Source organism: Mesoplodon densirostris, chromosome 4, assembly GCF_025265405.1.
Source record: "Mesoplodon densirostris isolate mMesDen1 chromosome 4, mMesDen1 primary haplotype, whole genome shotgun sequence".
In the NCBI taxonomy this organism is placed as follows: Eukaryota; Metazoa; Chordata; class Mammalia; order Artiodactyla; family Ziphiidae; genus Mesoplodon; species Mesoplodon densirostris.
The window spans coordinates 16,450,306-16,469,392 of record NC_082664.1 but is presented as its reverse complement, the minus strand read 5'-3'; the positions used below and the strand labels follow the sequence as shown (position 1 = coordinate 16,469,392).

At 37.3% G+C, this 19,087-nt stretch overlaps 1 protein-coding gene across 2 annotated transcripts in view; it reads right to left on the bottom strand.

Annotated features, from left to right (window-relative positions):
• PTPN21 (protein tyrosine phosphatase non-receptor type 21) overlaps positions 1-19,087 on the bottom strand; it is a 67,120-nt gene that overhangs the window by 32,435 nt on the left and 15,598 nt on the right. For both annotated transcript variants that reach the window (XM_060095747.1, XM_060095748.1), the window contains exons 3-4: positions 5,373-5,542; positions 1,644-1,741 (exon numbers count right to left, since the gene is read on the bottom strand). In XM_060095747.1, the coding sequence (XP_059951730.1) occupies positions 1,644-1,741; positions 5,373-5,542 (268 nt within the window). The remainder of the gene's footprint in view (positions 1-1,643; positions 1,742-5,372; positions 5,543-19,087) is intronic.

Genomic DNA, 19,087 nt, shown 5'->3' with positions numbered 1-19,087 from the left:
GACTCTCAACCACTGCGCCACCAGGGAAGCCTTAAAGTGTATACTTTTAAAATACCTTTTAGGGCCTCCCTGGTGGCGCAGTGGTTAAGAGTCCGCCTGCCGATGCAGGGGATACGGGTTCGTGCCCCGGTCCGGGAGGATCCCACATGCCGCGGAGCGGCCGGGCCCGTGAGCCATGGCCGCTGGGCCTGCGCATCCGGAGCCTGTGCTCCGCAACGGGAGAGGCCACAACAGTGAGAGGCCCACATACCGCAAAAAGAAAAATAAAAAAAAATAAAAAAATAAAATACCTTTTAAAAAACATTAATTAGGTAGATTCATGTGTCTTGACTTGGAAAAAATGCCTTTTAATAAAGTTAAAAAAACCAAGTTACAAACTATATATAAACCATCTCTTTTTTTGTCATTAAACAACAAACAAAACCTACTTTGTAATCATGTATGCTTACTTATGCACAGAAAAATGTCAGGAAGAAACCAAACCATTCATAGTAGTGATTATCTCTAGGGAAAGGGATTAGATCCTCTGAATATGTTACAGCAAGATGTATTTGTTTAGAAATTTTTAATTGTTCAAAAAAATTGATAGTTCAGCAAAAAGCTTAGGAAAAACTAACTCTTAAAGCCAAAGATGACACTTAGGAAGCTTCAAAGTACCTTGAAAAGGAATGTGGCTCCATGTGTATCAGGCATTTATTTGTCTAGAAATGATATATGTCTCCATGCCTGCTAATATCTGATGGAACTTTATTAATGATTCTTCTGATTAAATTTCAATTCCCAAGATTAAATGCCAGTTATCAATTTGAAATAGTGCCCCATCAGAAGTCTTTCCAAAGTATATTACATACATGTAAATACATATAGATTAGACATGTGAAAAATGACAGTTAATTCAAAAATACTTGTGAAATACAAAACTATCCATTGTGATGGACGATGTTCTATAACCTAGGACAACTGAAACCAAACAAATGACGTACGCTTAAAGTATAAGTGAATGTAACCTCGTCAACCACACTGTTTGGCTGATCTTTCTTCTGAAAATATTAGCTAGCAGCAGATCAAGTTCCTGAACTAGAGGAATACACAGCATATTAAATGCTATACATGTGTGTGCATATGTGTGTATTTCCTCTCTATTTTTGGTCTGTGTGCTCTGTTGACATAACACACTTAACCTTCCAGAAGTCTTCTATTTCACTGAAGTAATCCAAACTCATTTTTTTCCCCACAAGGAAGCCCCTTAGATAACAGAATATTTCACTAATATAAAAAACTACTTCATAGTAGTTATTTTCTATAAAGTCAGTTACTTTAAGAATCCCTTGCTAGGGGCTTCCCTGGTGGTGCAGTGGCTGAGAGTCCGCCTGCCGATGCAGGGGACACGGGTTTGTGCCCCGGTCCAGGAAGATCCCACATGCCGCAGAGCGGCTGGGCCCGTGAGCCATGGCCGCTGAGCCTGCGCGTCCGGAGCCTGTGCTCCACAACGGGAGAGGCCACAACAGTGAGAGGCCCGTGTACCACAAAAAAAAAAACAAAAACAAAACAAAACAAACAAACGAAAAGAATTCCTTGCTGTTTCTGTTTAACATACATTTTAATTTGATAGATCTATTATATTATCAGTTGCCATTATTTACCTTGAACAGCTAAGCCTGCTAGCTGAATTGCTTGTTCCAATGTACAAGGAATGTTTCCTTCCAAGATATCTTTCTTCAGCTGCAGATAATACTGATACCTATAAAAAAAGGTCAATTTTTAAAAGTCAATATCAGTATTACCTCCACTTGAGACACTATGCATTTTATCATAATTTGGTAGAGGAGCATAAACTAGCCGAAACCTTAAGCTCAGATGGTTTCGAAGAACGACAGGAACATCCTTGACCATATCTATACCAACACACACACACACACACACACACACAATATAATCAGTTTATTGAGTCACTTATCCTTAATTGTAGTTATTTGAAAGCTACAAGCTACAACCATCTAGAAGACAGCTGGTCAGCTGTCTTATACCCTGTAAAAGTCTCTAAGTTTTGTCCTTTTTCGTTGGAGACATAGAGAATCAATGGCCAATCTTTACTTTAGAAACTCTGACTAGTAACTTGGTGATGTAAGACTTTCCTAGCCCTGGAGAGTAAAGCCAGAAGAAAATGGTTCCTGACATTTCAGACCAGCCTTATATTAAAATATTCTTTGATGAAATACCAAAAAGAATAGTTTCTAAAATGCCTTCTTAATATTCTTGTGATGTGGGTTTACTTCTGTTTATGCTTTCAATATATAGGGTATTAGTTACCAGCACAAGCTTTAGTCAAGCAGACCTAAGTTAAATTCCTGATCTCTGATTTAGCATTTTGCATGAACTTGGGCAAGTCATAATCTCTGGGTTTAAGTTATCTCTAGTAAAATGAGGGCACTATCACCCCTTCACAAGGCTGAACATATCAAGGAATATATGTAAAGCTCTCAGCATAATATTAGAACATAGCTGGTACTTAATAAACAACTGTTATTATTATCAGCAATCATCTACTTTCAGCCAGTCAGCAGTATTTCATCTGTATCACTTCTCCATTTCGATAAGCTCTATGGTGAAGATTTATTCTGCCTTCCTCTTATATTTTCACTTAGGTAATTACTAGGGCCTACTATGCATTAAGCATTGTTCTAGATGCTGGGGATACGGTGTTGAATGAAGATCCAGCAACTCTCTGCCAATACGGTCTATAGAACCATCTTGAATCCAGAATCTCTTCCAGGTTTGACGTCTGTGAAGTTCAACCCAGTTACAGTTCACATTTGAATTCCCCTAAGAGCCCACCCTTTTAATCATTTCATATGTCCTTACATCATCCTATTTTAGCTACATTTGAGGTTTCCATTCTTTGTTACCAAAAAACTTGACCAGAACACCATTCTTTTAAACAAGGATTTAGATTCCACTTATCCCCTTCCACCTGCTAGTAGAACCCAGACTTCCCTCAATCAGCAAATAGAATGCTGGTAGCTCTGAGATCTTGTCAAAGAAGAAACCTTGAAACATTCTCCCAGGCAGCTCCTTTCAAACACCTAAATAAGTCTATCTATTGAATATGCTGTCCACATATTCCACTCTAAATATTCTTGGTTCTTTCCTTAAATCAAATCACTGGAAAGCAGGTCCACGCTCTAGACTAATGCCTAGATTATGGCATATACATTCCTAACTGGTCTCCTGCCTATAGTCTTGTCACCTATAATCTACCTTCCATGATGGGTGATCTTTGTAAAATGCACATTTCATCATTCCCATCCGTTAAAATTCAAAAATGTCTGCCCCTATTGATCTATGACTTTATGACTAGGACATTCCTTTTTTCAAGTCTCTGTTCTCCCCTCGAAGTAATGTCTGAAATTCCCTGAAAACATCACTGGCTTTTGCTATCCCCCTACTTTGCACAAGCTACTCCCTCTAACTAGAAAATTCCTTGTAAAGTCAAGTGAAAAGTCAACTTCTTTACACCCTGTTCATGTTCCCCACATCCCACCCCTAGGAATCCAGTGCTTTAATTAAAGCATGTATTATCATAATATACTGTAATTGTTCATTTACATAGACTGTCAGTTCTACCAGATTGTGAGCAAATCCTCCAGAGTAAGTTAAGCATATCCATTTGTATATTCATCTCCCACAGTAACCAATATAATTCTCACATACCATATTATATCTGCAATAAATGTTTAAATAAATGAGTCAAAGTGGTCAGTCGCTGTTTATTCCTCGTGGCTTCTACTTCTCTCTTCAATATTTATGTCTCAGATCTGTTTTATAGCCAGTTCATGCTTATCCCTACAACCTGATTGTAGCTTCTTTGGTTATCCACCTTCTTCCAAAAATTAACTCTGAACTCAGTACTTAAAAAGAATATTCCACAAACACAGGGCAGTACCAGGTTCTTACTATCTGCAAGGCATTGTGTTAGATATTATGCGAAAGGCAAAGTTAAAGAAAACATGGGTTTAAAATCTAAGGAAAAGATACGTACACAAATAACTGTAGTGAAAGGCTGTGACAACTGCCATCGTAAGTACAAGCAAATTCTAGAATAGTCTGGAGAAGGCAAAACTCATTCCAGCCTGAGGGACCACAGAAGCTTTATGGAGGAGGTGCCTTTTGAAGTAAAATCAGATGAACAGGATTCCAGTACATATTTATGAAAGAAAGGTCTAGGACACAGAGGTGAAAAGGCATGCAGCATGTTCAGCACACTAGAAGTGGTCCAGCTTGGCTCGAAAGTAATGTTAAACAGGGTTAAAAAGATAAGGTAGTGGTGGATTTTGAAGAATGTGAAAGGCAGACTCAAGAATCCAAATTTGGGGGCTTCCCTGGTGGCGCAGTGGTTGAGAGTCCGCCTGCCGATGCAGGGGATACGGGTTCGTGCCCCGGTCTGGGAAGATCCCACATGCCGCGGAGAGGCTGGACCCGTGAGCCATGGCCGCTGGGCCTGTGGGTCCGGAGCCTGTGCTCCGCAATGGGGGAGGCCACAACAGTGAGAGGCCCGCGTACAGCAAAAAAAAAAAAAAAGAATCCAAATTGGTATAAACAAAAAGGTCCTACTGTATAGCACAGAAAACTATATTCAATATCCTATGATAAACCATAATGGAAAAGAATATTAAAAAACAAAATGTGTATATATATATATATGTATAACTGAATCACTTTGCTGTACAGCAGTAATTAACACAACATTGTAAATCAACTGTACTTCAATTAAAAAAAAAAGAATCCAAGTTTGATCCCTTGTTTTTTTCTTTTGTTATTGTCAAGAAAAAAAAGAACATTTAGTTCCTCTATCCTACTCCTTAATACATTCTACCCTTGCTGCCTTTGTCCCTTTTAAGTGCACTTATTGGCCAAACTTTACTGATCTCAAACACCTCCCCCACTTCCCCTTCGCTCCACACCTATGTACAGAATACTATGGCTACTGGTGTCAGAATTAGAAGGACCCTTCTACACATTTCCTTGAGGAGTAAACACAGATTTTGTGACAATTTTTTTAAATCTCCTCTCTCATTTCATTGTTACAAAGGTCAGAAACAACTCAACGAAAACATTAAAGGTGACATCACTCCAAGAAGAGTTCACAGCCAGGGTAAAAACATCATTTTTCCTTTTAATCATTCCTTCATGCCCAGTGAACCCATAACTCATGCAACATGCAGTAAAGCACTGTGACACACCACATACCAGCACCTCCACCTAATACTGAGGCTAAAAATGCAGGGGCAAGAGGGCAAAGTTTAGCCTTATCTCCTGACTCCAACCTTAATTTCACCGGATTTCCTAGAAACAAACAGCACATTATTTCTTACCTGGTAATCTCCTGCTGCAGCTGTGAAACTGAAGGCACATAAAACACCACTCCAAAATAGACGGTAGGTTCCAATGCATATTTATCCAGCTGCTTCTTTAGAGGTTTTTCCAAATCTACCCACCGGCGCTGGTTTTGCTTGTTGTAGTACCAGAGGCTGAAGTAAGTGATCTGGAAAGAGGGAGAATCACTGAAGGAAGCAGAAATGTACAAAAGGATTTAATTGCTCTAATCCATGACCTGGGACCAAGTGACAGTCTCCTATTGCTTCTCTTCTCAGAAAGGGACCACAGCAAAACCTGAAGGGGGAAAAAAAAAAAAGGAGGCAAGACCTATCTCTATCTAGATACTCATTCAGGAAATAGAGGCGAAAAGTCAGTTACGCTTGCAGACTATTTCTAGAACCCTGCATAGAAAAATGTCTAGACATCAGAATGCAGCAGGTGCTACAGGATTTTACATAAGTTCAACAAAAAAAGGTAAAATGTTTAGTTTTTAAATTACCAAAATACTACATTACAGTAATTAATATTTTATAATAAGCATAACTGGGGTTTGACCTAGTTGAGTTCTGACTAGTGTTAATCCAACTTGTCACTATGCTCAAATTTGGCATCTATGAATAAATTATTTCATGTAAATACCAAAAATTCTAGTAATAAAAATGTAATTGCAACTTTTCTTTGCCCCCCTCAAAGTTCACTAGATACAAATTTAAGCAACTGTAATGCTGTGGAGGTAAATACACATACACACACACACACACACATCATGAGAAAAGCTATATACCTAAAGCAGTAAAATAACTTAAGTGTCTTACTCGGAGGTTTAAGAAAAATCCCAGATATGAGCATTCAAATCTTAGTTGCTGTGTAATAAACTGTTCTAGTAAATCAATCCTAACCCTGGGCCTCATCCACCTGAAAAAGTGCTAATGCACTTAAGGGTTGAAATGACAGCCTCAGGCCACTGCTAATATTTACCTCAAAAATCCATTTACAGATCAAGGCAATGGAAAAATCACTGCTTTGTTCTAGATTCTTAGAGTAACACTGTCAAATAGAACTTCCTAGGATGATGGGACTGCTCTGTATCTGCACTCTCCAGTATAACACACATGTGGCTACTGGGGACTTGAAATGTGGCTAGTGCAGCTGAGGCACCAAATTCCCATTGTTACTTAATTTTAATTGACTTAAATAACCGCAAACATCTAGTGGCCATTATACTGGATAATATAGCTTTAGAGCAACAATAAAACAAGAACTAACACTCAGGCCATTTCTTTAACCTGTAATCCTCAAAAAATGAGTTTTTAATTTACAGAGAAAAAGTGACCTCAATATTAATAATTTCATCTTACAATTTTTTACAAAGGAAGAACCATACCTTTAAAATGAGTCTATTAATCAAAGAAACTCAACAAGAGTGAGGAACGTATCCATTTTCCCTTTATACCCAAACGGCTAGAATAGTGCAGGAATTCAGTAAATTTTGAATGAAAGAATGAATATTCTCCTGCTTCTCAGTTGCCACCCAAGTCATCACATACGAATGGAATATTCTGAACATCTACTATGTTGGACCAGGTTCTGTTCCAAGAACTAGAACAATATCATAGATTAAATCACCCCCATTAACTTATCAAATAGATACTTGTTATGTGTGTTAAACTCTAAAACCAGTGTTTCTCCAGGTGCTGTCCTTGGACCACCTCTACCAGAATTACCTGGAGAGCAGTGAGCCCTACAGAGCTATTAAACTCTCAAGTAATTCGTGTACCCGTTAAAGTTTGAAAATCATCGCACTACAGCACACCACCCCCCTCCAATGTTATGTAGGAGATAGTCATATGAACAACTTATCCTTGAAAAGCTGTGTGGAAATCATTATTTTTGAAAATCCAAACACACTGTAATACAGCACAAAGTCTGAGTCCTACTGTTGTTATTTTCTGAAGTTATGATTATGTTTATAAAATAAATTATATGTTAGCTGTAGGAAAAAAATAGTATCACATTTTTGGAAAACAAGTACTATTCCTATTCCTTCTTTCTTCTGAACTGCAACTTACAGAAAAGAAAAATCTGGTAACAGAAAGAAGATGTTGCTAAAAGTCCAAAGTCCTGGGTTTAATTTCCAATACTTGCTCACTGTAAAGTGGAAAAGTCAATCAGTACAATTCGGTTTTCTCAAGTGTAAAATAAGGTAATACCTCCCTCATAACTCCATCATGAGACCTAAATGTGAAACACATATGAATGCATTTTGCCACTAGAAAACCACTATATTTATAAAAGATTATTTAGTTTCACCTACTCTGCTAAACACCAATAAAATCGATTAAAGACTGACAAAAAAAATTTTTCTAATTACATTTATTTGGATTGATTACAACACAATACATTTCTGTTCATTGTATTTATGTTTTGTGTTCTATTTTAGAACTAGACTGCATGTACCATGTTTGGTCTATAAAACATACCACTGCTATGCACTTAATTCAATAAATATTTATTTTTTGCCATAACACAGAAGACTGGGCATTCTTTAGAATCTAAAACTGTTTTGGTCATAACGGTATATCACTTTTAATCAAAATTAAAAGGTCTTAAAAATACAAAATACTCTTTGTAAACATTACTTTTCCCTTTAAATCTAGTTGGACCTGAATCCTCCAAACACAAAAATTTAAATAGAATTATAAAACTATAGGTTTATTACTTAATTTGTGGCTGCACCTTTTGTGAACTGATGATACATAAAAATATCTGAATAATCTGCTGGCATTCTAAAAATAAGCACATTCTAGAAGAAATAAACTCTTAAAAATCTGCTAATTTATTTATTTTAGCAATGCATTTATTATGCCACATATGGATAGAAAATCAAGAAGTACATTTGTAAAATTGCATCATAATTAGCTTTATTTACAAATTATATACCTTATAAAGGAGTAGCAAGAACTTTGTGCAAACAGCTGAATATTGATTTAGCAAATTATTTATTGATTAGCTATTTTAGTCGTAGGAAAGTCTAAGATTTTAGACATTTGAACATTAACCCACGTTATGTTGTAGTAAAGTATTTGCTTTGGTACCTGTCCCTGTGTTCAAGTTCTCTCTTAAGTGGTAGTTCAGGCTAGCCAAAATAAAGTTTATATCTTGTAAATACTTCCAAGGAGGTATCATATTTCTAAAATTGCTCCAAGAGATGTTTATATACATATGAGTAACTAAAATCTCATAATATTATAACCCTTGGACTCAATGCTTTCTTAGAATTTCTAAACATACATACTGAAATAACAACATCTGATTCCAGAGATTTTATAATATGGTTTGTTTCTAAGATGAGTACATAGAGTTTGAGCAATAAAATGTTGTGATTAAATTTCTTCAGGCATAGAATTTCTGTATAAGTCCACTTTGGGGTATTTGTCTTGTATGACAACCTTGAGAAGCCGGATAATTAATTCTCTCCCCTGACAAAAAAATTTAAACCTATCCATAAAGAAAACAAAGGGGGAGAGGGAATCAAAGACAAGTAGAGAACACTTCCTTCCTCATTCTATAGGCCAGCATTATCCTGATACCAAAGCCAGACAAAAGACACCACCAGAAAAGAAATCTATAGACCAATATCCCTTATAACTATAGGTGCAAAAATCCTCAACAAAATACTAGCAAACTGAATCCAACAGCATACTGAAAAGATTATACATCATGACCAAGTGGGACTCAACCCAGGAGTGCAAAATAAAACAATCAATGTTAAATATTATTGATATGAAGGGAAAAAAACAACCATCTCAACTGACACAGAAAAAGCATTTGACAAAACCCAACACTCTTTCATGATCAAAATACTCAAACTAGGAATACAAGAGAACTTCTTGAAAGAATTTATGAAAATCCCCAGCTAACATCACACTGAATGGTAAAAGATTGAAAGCTGTTCCCCTAAGATCAGGAACAAGACAAGTATGCCCATATTCAACACCACTACTCAATATTGCACTGGAAACTCTAGCCAAAGCAATTAGGTAAGAAAATGAAATAAAAGCATCCAAACTGGAAAGGAAGAAGTAAAACCATCTCCATGCACAGATGACATGATCCTATATATTTTTTAAAATCCCAAAAGAGCCCCTACCAAAAAAACAAACAACAACAAACCTACTACAGCCAATAAACTCAGCAAAGTTGCAAGGTTCAAGATCAACATGCAGAAATCAGTATGGATTCCATATACCAGCAACGGAAAATTCAAAAAGGAAATTAAGAAAACAATTCCATTTATAATAGCATCCAAGAGAATAAAACACCTAGAAATAAATTTAACCAAGGAGGTGAAAAGATGTGTATACTGAACAATACAAAACATTGCGGAAAGAAATTAAATGGAAAGATATTCTGTGTTCATGGATTGGAACACTTAATATTGTTAAGATGGCAACACTACTCAAAGTGACCTACAGATTCAAATGCAATCTGTATCAAACTTCCAAGACCCTTTTTCACAGAAATGGAAAAGCCAATCCTCAGATTCATGTGAACTGAAGGGGACCCAAATAGGCAAAACAATATCAAAAAAGAACAAAGTTGGGAGACTCACACTTTCTAATTTTAAAACTTACTACTAAGCTACCATAATCAAAACAGTGAGATACCAATATAAGGAGAGACGTTTAGATCAGTGATATAGAACTAAGTCCACAAATAAATCCATATATCTATGGTCAACTGATTTTCAACAAGAGTACCAAGACTATTCAGCGGAGAAAAAAACAGTCTCTTCAACAAATGGTTCTGGGACAATTAAAGATCCACAATCAAAAGAACAAAGCTAGGGCTTCCCTGGTGGCGCAGTGGTTGGGAGTCTGCCTGCCGATGCAGGGGAAACGGGTTCGTGCCCCGGTCCAGGAGGATCCCACATGCCGCGGAGCGGCTGGGCCCGTGAGCCATGGCCGCTGAGCCTGCGCGTCCGGAGCCTGTGCTCCACGACGGGAGAGGCCACAACAGCGAGAGGCCCGCGTACCACAAAAAAAAAAACAAAAAAACAAAGCTAGACCCTGACCTCACACCATATACAAAAATTAACTCAAGCTGGATCAATGACCTAAATGTAAGGACTAAACCATAAAACTCTTGAGAAGAAAACATAGGAGTAAACCTTCATGACCCTGAATTTGGAAATAGATTCTTAGATATGATGCCAAAAGTATGAGCAACAAAGGGAAAAACAGATATATTTGACTTCAAAATTTAAAACTGTGTGCATCAAAGAACCAAATCAAGAAAGCAAAACGACAACCTACAGAATGGGAGAAAATATTTCCAAATCATATATTTGATAAGGGTCTAGAATCTAGAATATATAAAGAACTCACACAACAACAAAAAGACAAACAACTCATTTTTAAAAACAGGCAAAGGACTTCAATAGATATTTCTCCAAAGAACACATACAAATGGCCAAGAAACACATGAAAAAATGCTCAATCACCAGTAGTGAAAACCAACCCAGAACCACAATGAGATACCACTCCACACCCGTTAGGATGGCTATAACTTAAAACAGAAAACAAGTTTTGCAGGGCTTCCCTGGTGGCGCAGTGGTTGAGAGTCCGCCTGCCGATGCAGGGGACACGGGTTCGTGCCCCGGTCCAGGAGGATCCCACATGCCGCGGAGTGGCTGGGCCCGTGAGCCATGGCCGCTGAGCCTGCTCGTCCGGAGCCTGTGCTCCACAATGGGAGAGGCCACAGTGAGAGGCCCGCGTACCGCAAAAAAAAAAAAAAAAGAAAAAAAAAAAAGATAAGAAATGTTGCTGAGGAAGTGGAGAAATTGGAACCCTTGTAAACTGCTGGTAAGAATGTAAAGTGGTTCAGCTGCTATGGAAAACAATTTAGCAGTTCCTCAAAAAATTAAACATATAATTACCATGTGACACAGCAATTCCACTCCTATATATTTTCCTGAAAGAACTAAAAACAGGTACTCAAACAAATACATGTAAACACATGTTTATAGCAGGACTATTTGCAGTAGCCAAAAGGTGGAAACAAGCCAAATGTCCATCAGTAGATGAAAAGATAATTATGGAATATACATACAAGGGAACATTATTCAATCCTTTTTTTAAAAAGTAGACACATGTTACAACATGGATGGACTTCAGAAACATTATGCTAAGTGAAAGAAGACAGTCACAAAAGGTCACATGTTGTATAACTCCATTTAAAGGAAATATCCAGAATAGATACATCCATAGAGACAGAAAGTAGACTGGTGGTTGTGAGGTGTGGAAGTAGGGAGGAATGGAGAGTAACTGCTTAATAGGTAGAGGATTTTCATTTAGGGTAATAAAATTGTTTTGGAACTAGATAGAGGTAGTATTGTGAATGTACTAAATGCCATTGAATTGTTTACTTTGAAATGGTTAACTTTCTGTTGTGTGAATTTCATCTCAGAAAAGATATTTCTGAAGATCAGAACCACTCAAAATCAAAATCAAATACAGAATTTTAAAACTTTATTTTTAAATGTTTAAATACATCATATTCAGTGTATTTGAAAAAGTCTAAGGGGAAAAAAATGAACCAGAAATAGATGAACCTAGCTACAGGTTAATTATATTTTCTATTTTCTAATATCTATACTTAGGTCAAGATTTTGTACAGTTTGACAAATACCTGGCAAACTCAACTATCTGAACGTAAGTGAAAAACACTGAATAAGCAAAAATGTGTCTGAGTAATGAAAAAGTTGTCAAAATCAAAGCAATAAAGTATATGCCCTTGACAAAGAAGAAATTTCTCCTTCCTCTTTTACAGAACTTTTTTTTTTATTTTACACATACTTGTAATGAGTTTAGTGATCTGGTTATCCAATTAAAAGCAGATTAAAAGATGACAAATTATGGAAATTCCCTGGCAGTCCAGTGTTTAGGATTCTGTGTACTTTCACTGCCCTGGGCCTGGGTTCGATCCCTGGTTGAGAAACTAAGATCCCACAAGCCCGCAGTGCAGCCAAAAAAAAAAGACAAATAAAGGGGAAAGACGTTAAATAGCATGTTGGCAGCAGCAGGAAGTGATGGGTAACACTGTTTCACCAAGAGAGAACACATACAAACAAAAACCCTTTCAAAGGAATTTATAAAGAATTACAAAGGCAAAGTAGCCTAGTTATTTTTCAAAGGAACAAATAACTCTAAACATTAATTAGTCATGTATTTGATAACAACCACTGTTGCTAAAAATTAGTCAGTGTCCTTTTGTAGACACTGAGGGGTAGAGAAGTTTATAAAGCTTTCTAAAAATTGGCATTAAAAATAGTTTGAAAAATAAAATAAATAAATTTATTAAAAAAGGGGGCTTCCGTGGTGGCGCAGTGGTTAACTGTCCCCAATGCAGGTGACACGGGTTCGAGCCCTGGTCCGGAAGGTTCCCACATGCCGCGGAGCAACTAAGCCCGTGTGCCACAACTACTGAGCCTGCGCTCTAGAACCAGCTAGCCACAACTACTGAAGCCTGTGCACCTGGAGCCCGTGCTCCGCAACAAGAGAAGCCACCGCAGTGAGAAGCCCACGCACCGCAACAAAGAGTAGCCCCTGCGCACCGCAACTGGAGAAAGCCAGCGCACGGCAATGAAGACCCATTGCAGCGAAAAATAAAATAAATAAATTAAGGGGGAAAAAAAGTCTGGACCAAAGAGTTCTCCTTAGTTATAAGGCAAAGTTAGTTATTTCATTTCCCAAATACAGTTAGAAAAATAACTTATTTTATATACAGCTTTACAGTACTTGAGCCAACTGTGGTTTCATTACTTCACTTGTAAGTTCAACCATATTTTCCAAAGCCATGAAAGATATATCAATTTTTTGCTGTTTGGGGAACTGCTGTTATTTCTATTGATGTTTCCTCCAGGGGGCTATTGCAATTCCCATAGCTGCCACTAGCACGGTGCAGTGCCAAGAGCACAGACTGATGGTCCAAAGGCTTAGCTTCTGAATCCTGGCTCCACCACTCACCAGCTCTTGAGCAAGTCACTTCCTCACTGAGTCTCAGCTTATCCATAGGGAAAATAACACGGATCCTGCCTTCCTCAAAAAGTTGTGGTAAAGTACTTTGCAAGTTTTAATTGTGCTGATAAAACTAAAAAGCACTCAGAACATTTGTTATGAGTACATTAAATTTAGCAGATAGGATCTCTTTAGGTGTTTCTGAGAAAGCAGAACAAAACTTGAGTCAGTTATGCTTCTTCCATGAAAATAAAAATGTCCAAATAATAGTCAAACTAATGTCTTCCTTTTACTTAAAGTTACTGGGACCTTTTACTTATTTATTTTTTAAATACAAAAACTTTGGTACAGACAGGCTCCCTGTGTGCCTTAAATTTCAACTATTACCAGTCATTACTTGATCTAGATGTTTCCTCAGAATCATGTTTTCTCTTCCTTGAGTCCAAATTTTTGGGGTTACACACATCCTGTATTGTTTATGGGCTTGGTTTAATTGTAATAAAAATTTCCCCATAAACCAGCCTTTAATAATTGGCTTTTGGGGGACTCCCCTGGTGGTCCAGTGGGTAAGACTCCACACTCCCAAAGCAGGGGGCCCAGGTTCGATCCCTGGTCGAGAACTAGATCCCACACGCATGCCGCAACTAAGAGTTCACATGCCGCAATGAAGATCCTGTGTGGTGCAACTAAGACCCAGCAAAAATAAATAAATATTTAAAAAATTTTTTAAGATAAACATTAATAATATTTACATTTAATATAAATATTAAATGTTAAAATAAATATTTAAAATAAATGAATACATATTTAAATAATTTTTTAATGGTTTTTGGTTCATGCCTCCCACCACTCCTAACTACACAGTACCTTTCCCAATAAGAAACTTTATCTCCACTTGGCTTCTCTTTCTCACAGCTCTCTCTGCTCCTACTGTGACCAAAGCAAGCTGACTTGACCTGTGGGAAACTCATTCCAATTGAAGCCTCTAAATATCTGAGTCTTCTAGCATCCTCTAGATCAATCCTCAATTATCATTGAATAACTTTTGTGAAACTTCCTCACTGTCATGTTTATATTCACTCTTTCCTATTTTGTTCTGAACAAACATATCAGGAGTTTTCATAAAGTTATTCAATTTTTCTATAGCTGTTTAAATGTTGCATAGCTACTTCCCTAAAATTGTACAGATAACTGTGCCTGCTATGTAAACTACAATAAAAACAAAAGTTGCACAGTTACAAAACTTGGCTTCTTTCCAGACACAACACAGTTGACTTACTTTAAAAGAACTAACATTTACTCTGAGAACAAGGTGATTCTGATAATTCAGCTTTCTGTTCAGGTGAAAAGACAGTTTACAAATTTTAGAGCTTGGATAAAAGGTGCAGTACCCCAAATCACAGTCATTTAAAGAGACACTAGCTATTATAAGCAGGTCCAAATCCTGTCAGAATGTAAACCCTTTCCAAATCCAAGTCATTTCTTGTCTCATTATTTTAAGAGTCTTTTTAGTTGTACTGTTTTTAAAGTAGAGGGACATACAAATTAGCCAAAGGGTTTTTTAAGCCACTGATGTACTGAGTTTGATAAAAGTTAATCCCATATAAAATTGCAACTATAATTTTATCCTGATGCTTTTCTTAGACTAGGCAGAAGTCAGAAGACTTTTCATCAGGAGGGAGATGAGAGGAGACAGCACTAGATAAAGCCTATCCCTGGCAGAGATCATCTAACAAGGGCAGTTAGCAAGTATTAACCTAATTCAAGTCTAGAGCTTACCTCTACACGGCGTGTGCCCTAAATAATGAAGCACTGCACGTCTTCCTTCTGACAGATACTGCGATGGTCACAATGCCTCAGAGCACACAGTATTTTTTTTTCTTTTCTGTTTAATTTCAGTCCATTTTCTTCTATCATTGGTTAAATAATACATTACCTATTTGGCAGTCAAGGTTACAGTATACAATATCACTGTACTCTACACATATGAGGATTCAAGAAGATGACAATCAAAAGTACATCTTGGGGCTTCCCTGGTGGCGCGGTGGTTGCGAGTCCGCCTGCCGATGCAGGGGATACGGGTTTGTGCCCCGGTCCGGGAGGATCCCACGTGCCGCGGAGCGGCTGGGCCCGTGAGCCAGGGCCGCTGAGCCTGCGCGTCCGGAGCATGTGCTCCGCAGCGGGAGAGGCCACAATAGTGAGAGGCCACCGTACCGCAAAAAAAAAAAAAAAAAAGTACATCTTGGTCTTGAAATTATACTGAAACTTATTAAACTGAAGCCCAAGTAACTGAAGTCCTCAAATGACCAGATTTTGTTGTTGTTATTGGAGCATTTAACTTTCAGGAAAAAAAGGAAAACGGTAAGCTCATTTCTTGAAAGTCCAGGACATGAATTGGGATCACTATTTACACTGAGGACTGCTCACAGCTTTTCTACTTACCACCCTGGACAGTAAGATCACAATAAGATCACAGTAAGATCACAAAAACACAATAAGATCATTCTTCAAAAAATATACTTTCTAAGAAAAATGGACTAAAGTCTTAGAAAGAGTCATCTTTTCATTCAATGAATATTGATTGAATATGTACTGTGAGTCAAACACTGTTCTGGGTGGTAAGGATACAGCACTGAACAAAAGAACACAATTCCTGCCCTCAAGTAACTTCCATTCCAGTAGGCAGAGAAAGACAAGCAAAATTATCTGAGAAGTTAGATACTGATAAGTGCTATGAAGAAAGATATTCAATTATAAAATTAAAATGTCAAACACGTTTTTAAAGAGTAAGCTAGAATTAAACAGGAAAGTTTAGTACATATAACATTTTACTACACAAAAATGACAGAAATAACAGATGTTACTGCACACACTTTCAACATCAAAGGCTGATGTTCTCCATTTGTACTACCACATACGAGGTCACTTTGTTTAGGACCCACGAAACTGAGGGTAAAACAGAGCCTCCCATTCTTCAATCATTTTAGTTAACTAGTTAGTTGTATTGCAGGATCATTTCTTATATGCCATTCCAAGAAATGAATTAGTTAGATTTCTTTTTGTTCAAATCTCCTAAATGTGGGCCTTTTGGGGCTTGCTTAGTAGCTTAATTCACAAATGCCTGTGTTTTAGGGCAATGAATAAATAGTAGCTGTTCTCTTTTTATTGAGAGGACAGTGAAAAAAACAGATAACCTCAGTCTAATTTGGCCCATATTCCAGTTTTTATTTCAATTAAGTCACAGAAAAAAATATTTTTCATATTTTCTTGAACTCAAGTCATAGTTATTCCTTCTATCTTGTCTCACCATAGACAGTTAGTAGTGTGAGCAATATTTTTAGAAGTTGTAACCACACAAAGTAAAAATGAAAAGAAGGGCTGAAATGGGTATATTTAGGAATAGCTGCTTATTTTTCTGACATTCACTTTTCTCAGGTTAAAATTATAGCTGTTTTATGTTATACAGAAATGGTTATGGGGAATTCCCTGGTGCTCCAGTGGTTAGGACTCCGTACTTCTACTGCAGGGGGCAGAGGTTCAATCCCTGGTCGGGGAACTAAGATCCCAGACCGCATATGCTGCACAGTGTGGCCAAAAAAAAAAAAATTATAACCCCCCCAAAACTATAAATGAATATGGGCCTTATACATTTCAAGAAAGAATCTAGTCACATTTAATATCTATTGCCTAAAAGAATATTACCCAACATATTTTCCATTGCCTTAAAAAAATATATGTATAGCAGCTCCACTGTTCTCAATAGTATTACCATGAAAAAGCTGAGGATGATAAAATCAGGGAAATTACTTTCGTGGTTAAAATCCTAAACAGATACACATGAAGAAACTCATAGACTTCTGTTACTAAAAGCTGTATTTGTTTTTTCTTCATTAACCAAAGTCTGCAAATCATGGTTTCATCATACAAGAAATAACTTTCTATCCCACATATTTACAAGGTGGTTTTCTACTTATAGCAAATGCTTCTTCCATATACACAAATACTCCAAGAAAAGAGTAAAACTGTTTCCCTTTTTAATATACAAAAGCTACTTCCCTTTTCTATCAATAATATAAAGTTCCATTTAATAAAGGCCACACTTAAGGCTTTAATGGATTCCCTTTTATATGCTCCTCATTGAGGATCAAGGAATGGGGTGGGGGGTTGGAGGTACATAACTCAGAAACATACACTCGACATTTTTTAATTGTTTAAGTACCATAACACCAGTTACATTTTATTAGAAGTTCTACTTAAAAATACATAAGATATTTTCATTACACTTAAAGTAGAAGAGGATGAACTACCATTAATATGTATGTGCTATCACGGGTAATAGGAATTATTCTCTGTTATCCTATATCCAAATACCCTATATTCAAGGAATATAATGATAAAAGTCTCAATTAAAAAAAAACAGATGCAAAGGTTAAATGATAGAATCATGACTTGCAGAAGAAGAATTAAAAGTGGAATAACAATTTATAGTGGCCCTGTCCCCATGTTCATAATTCACAGATGGTAGAATGGAAACACTTGGGTAGTGTGAACTGCCGTAACAGGTGGAAATAATATCTGTGTGCACAGCAGCTAAATCACAGTGATCCAGTTCTATCAATAAAGGCAGCGAGCCCTTCAACAGGCTCACTGGTTCTACCACTTTTTCTTGTCTGGATGCAGATTCTGACTCTAGAAGCCCCAAAGTTCATCCAACAGCAGTGCAACCAGATCTTGCTTTGGAAAATCTCTCAGCAGGGAACTCTCTTGGGGTGTATTTCATCAGACTGCTACTTCCAACTCTGCCAGGGAACAAGCTTGCAAAAGGCTTCCTATCCAACAGCTCTGCCCTCAGCACTTCAGACATTCCCAGCCGTGTCTTGCAGCCTAATCATGATTCATGTTCCTTCTCAGACTTATCTTTCTTTGCCTGATGTGACTTCAAAAACATATTTTAAACAAAATAAATTGTAGTAGTAATTAAAATAAAAGATAACAAATCTCAAGAGTACTTTAAACAATCTCCATCAGATTTGGGAGGCTGCACTGTGCCAGGCTGTCCTTAAGGGCACGCGCTCCATGGCAGGCCACCTGTCACTGGCCCAAGGTCACATACTGGGAGGAAAGATGCTGATCAAGAAGGCAGAAGAACTACTCCCGTTGTGGTCTCTGCCACATAACCATGAGCAAGTTCCTTAACAACTCTTTGTCTCTGTTCACCATCTGTAAAGTTAAGATGGATACGAGTACCTCACTCATAGGAATCTGGGGATCAAAATAAGCTAAAACATTAAAAGCACTTAAAACACTGTTTCATATGCAATAAGTGCTCAAGTAATATTAACTCTTATTATCAGAGTTTAAGTCCCCTTAAACAGTATAAAATTTCATATTACATCTTCTGTAGTATAGAAAATTCTACACTAAATGCTTCCTTCACTAATGGGGCTTTCTCTTTGGCAATTTTTCTTTCTCTTTCTTTCCTTTTAAAATAAATTATTAAAGAAAATACAACAATTGGATTGCTTTTCTTTAGGAAAATGGCAATGGCTCAAAGGAAAAGTAGAGCGGCGTTGAGGGAAAAGTGTTAAACCTGCAGATGAAAGACCTGAACTCTAGCTGGGAGCTGTCACTTACTAGTTGCCCCAGCCAGGCCCAGGGGGTACTGTAATGGACAGTGAAGTCTGCACTCTAGC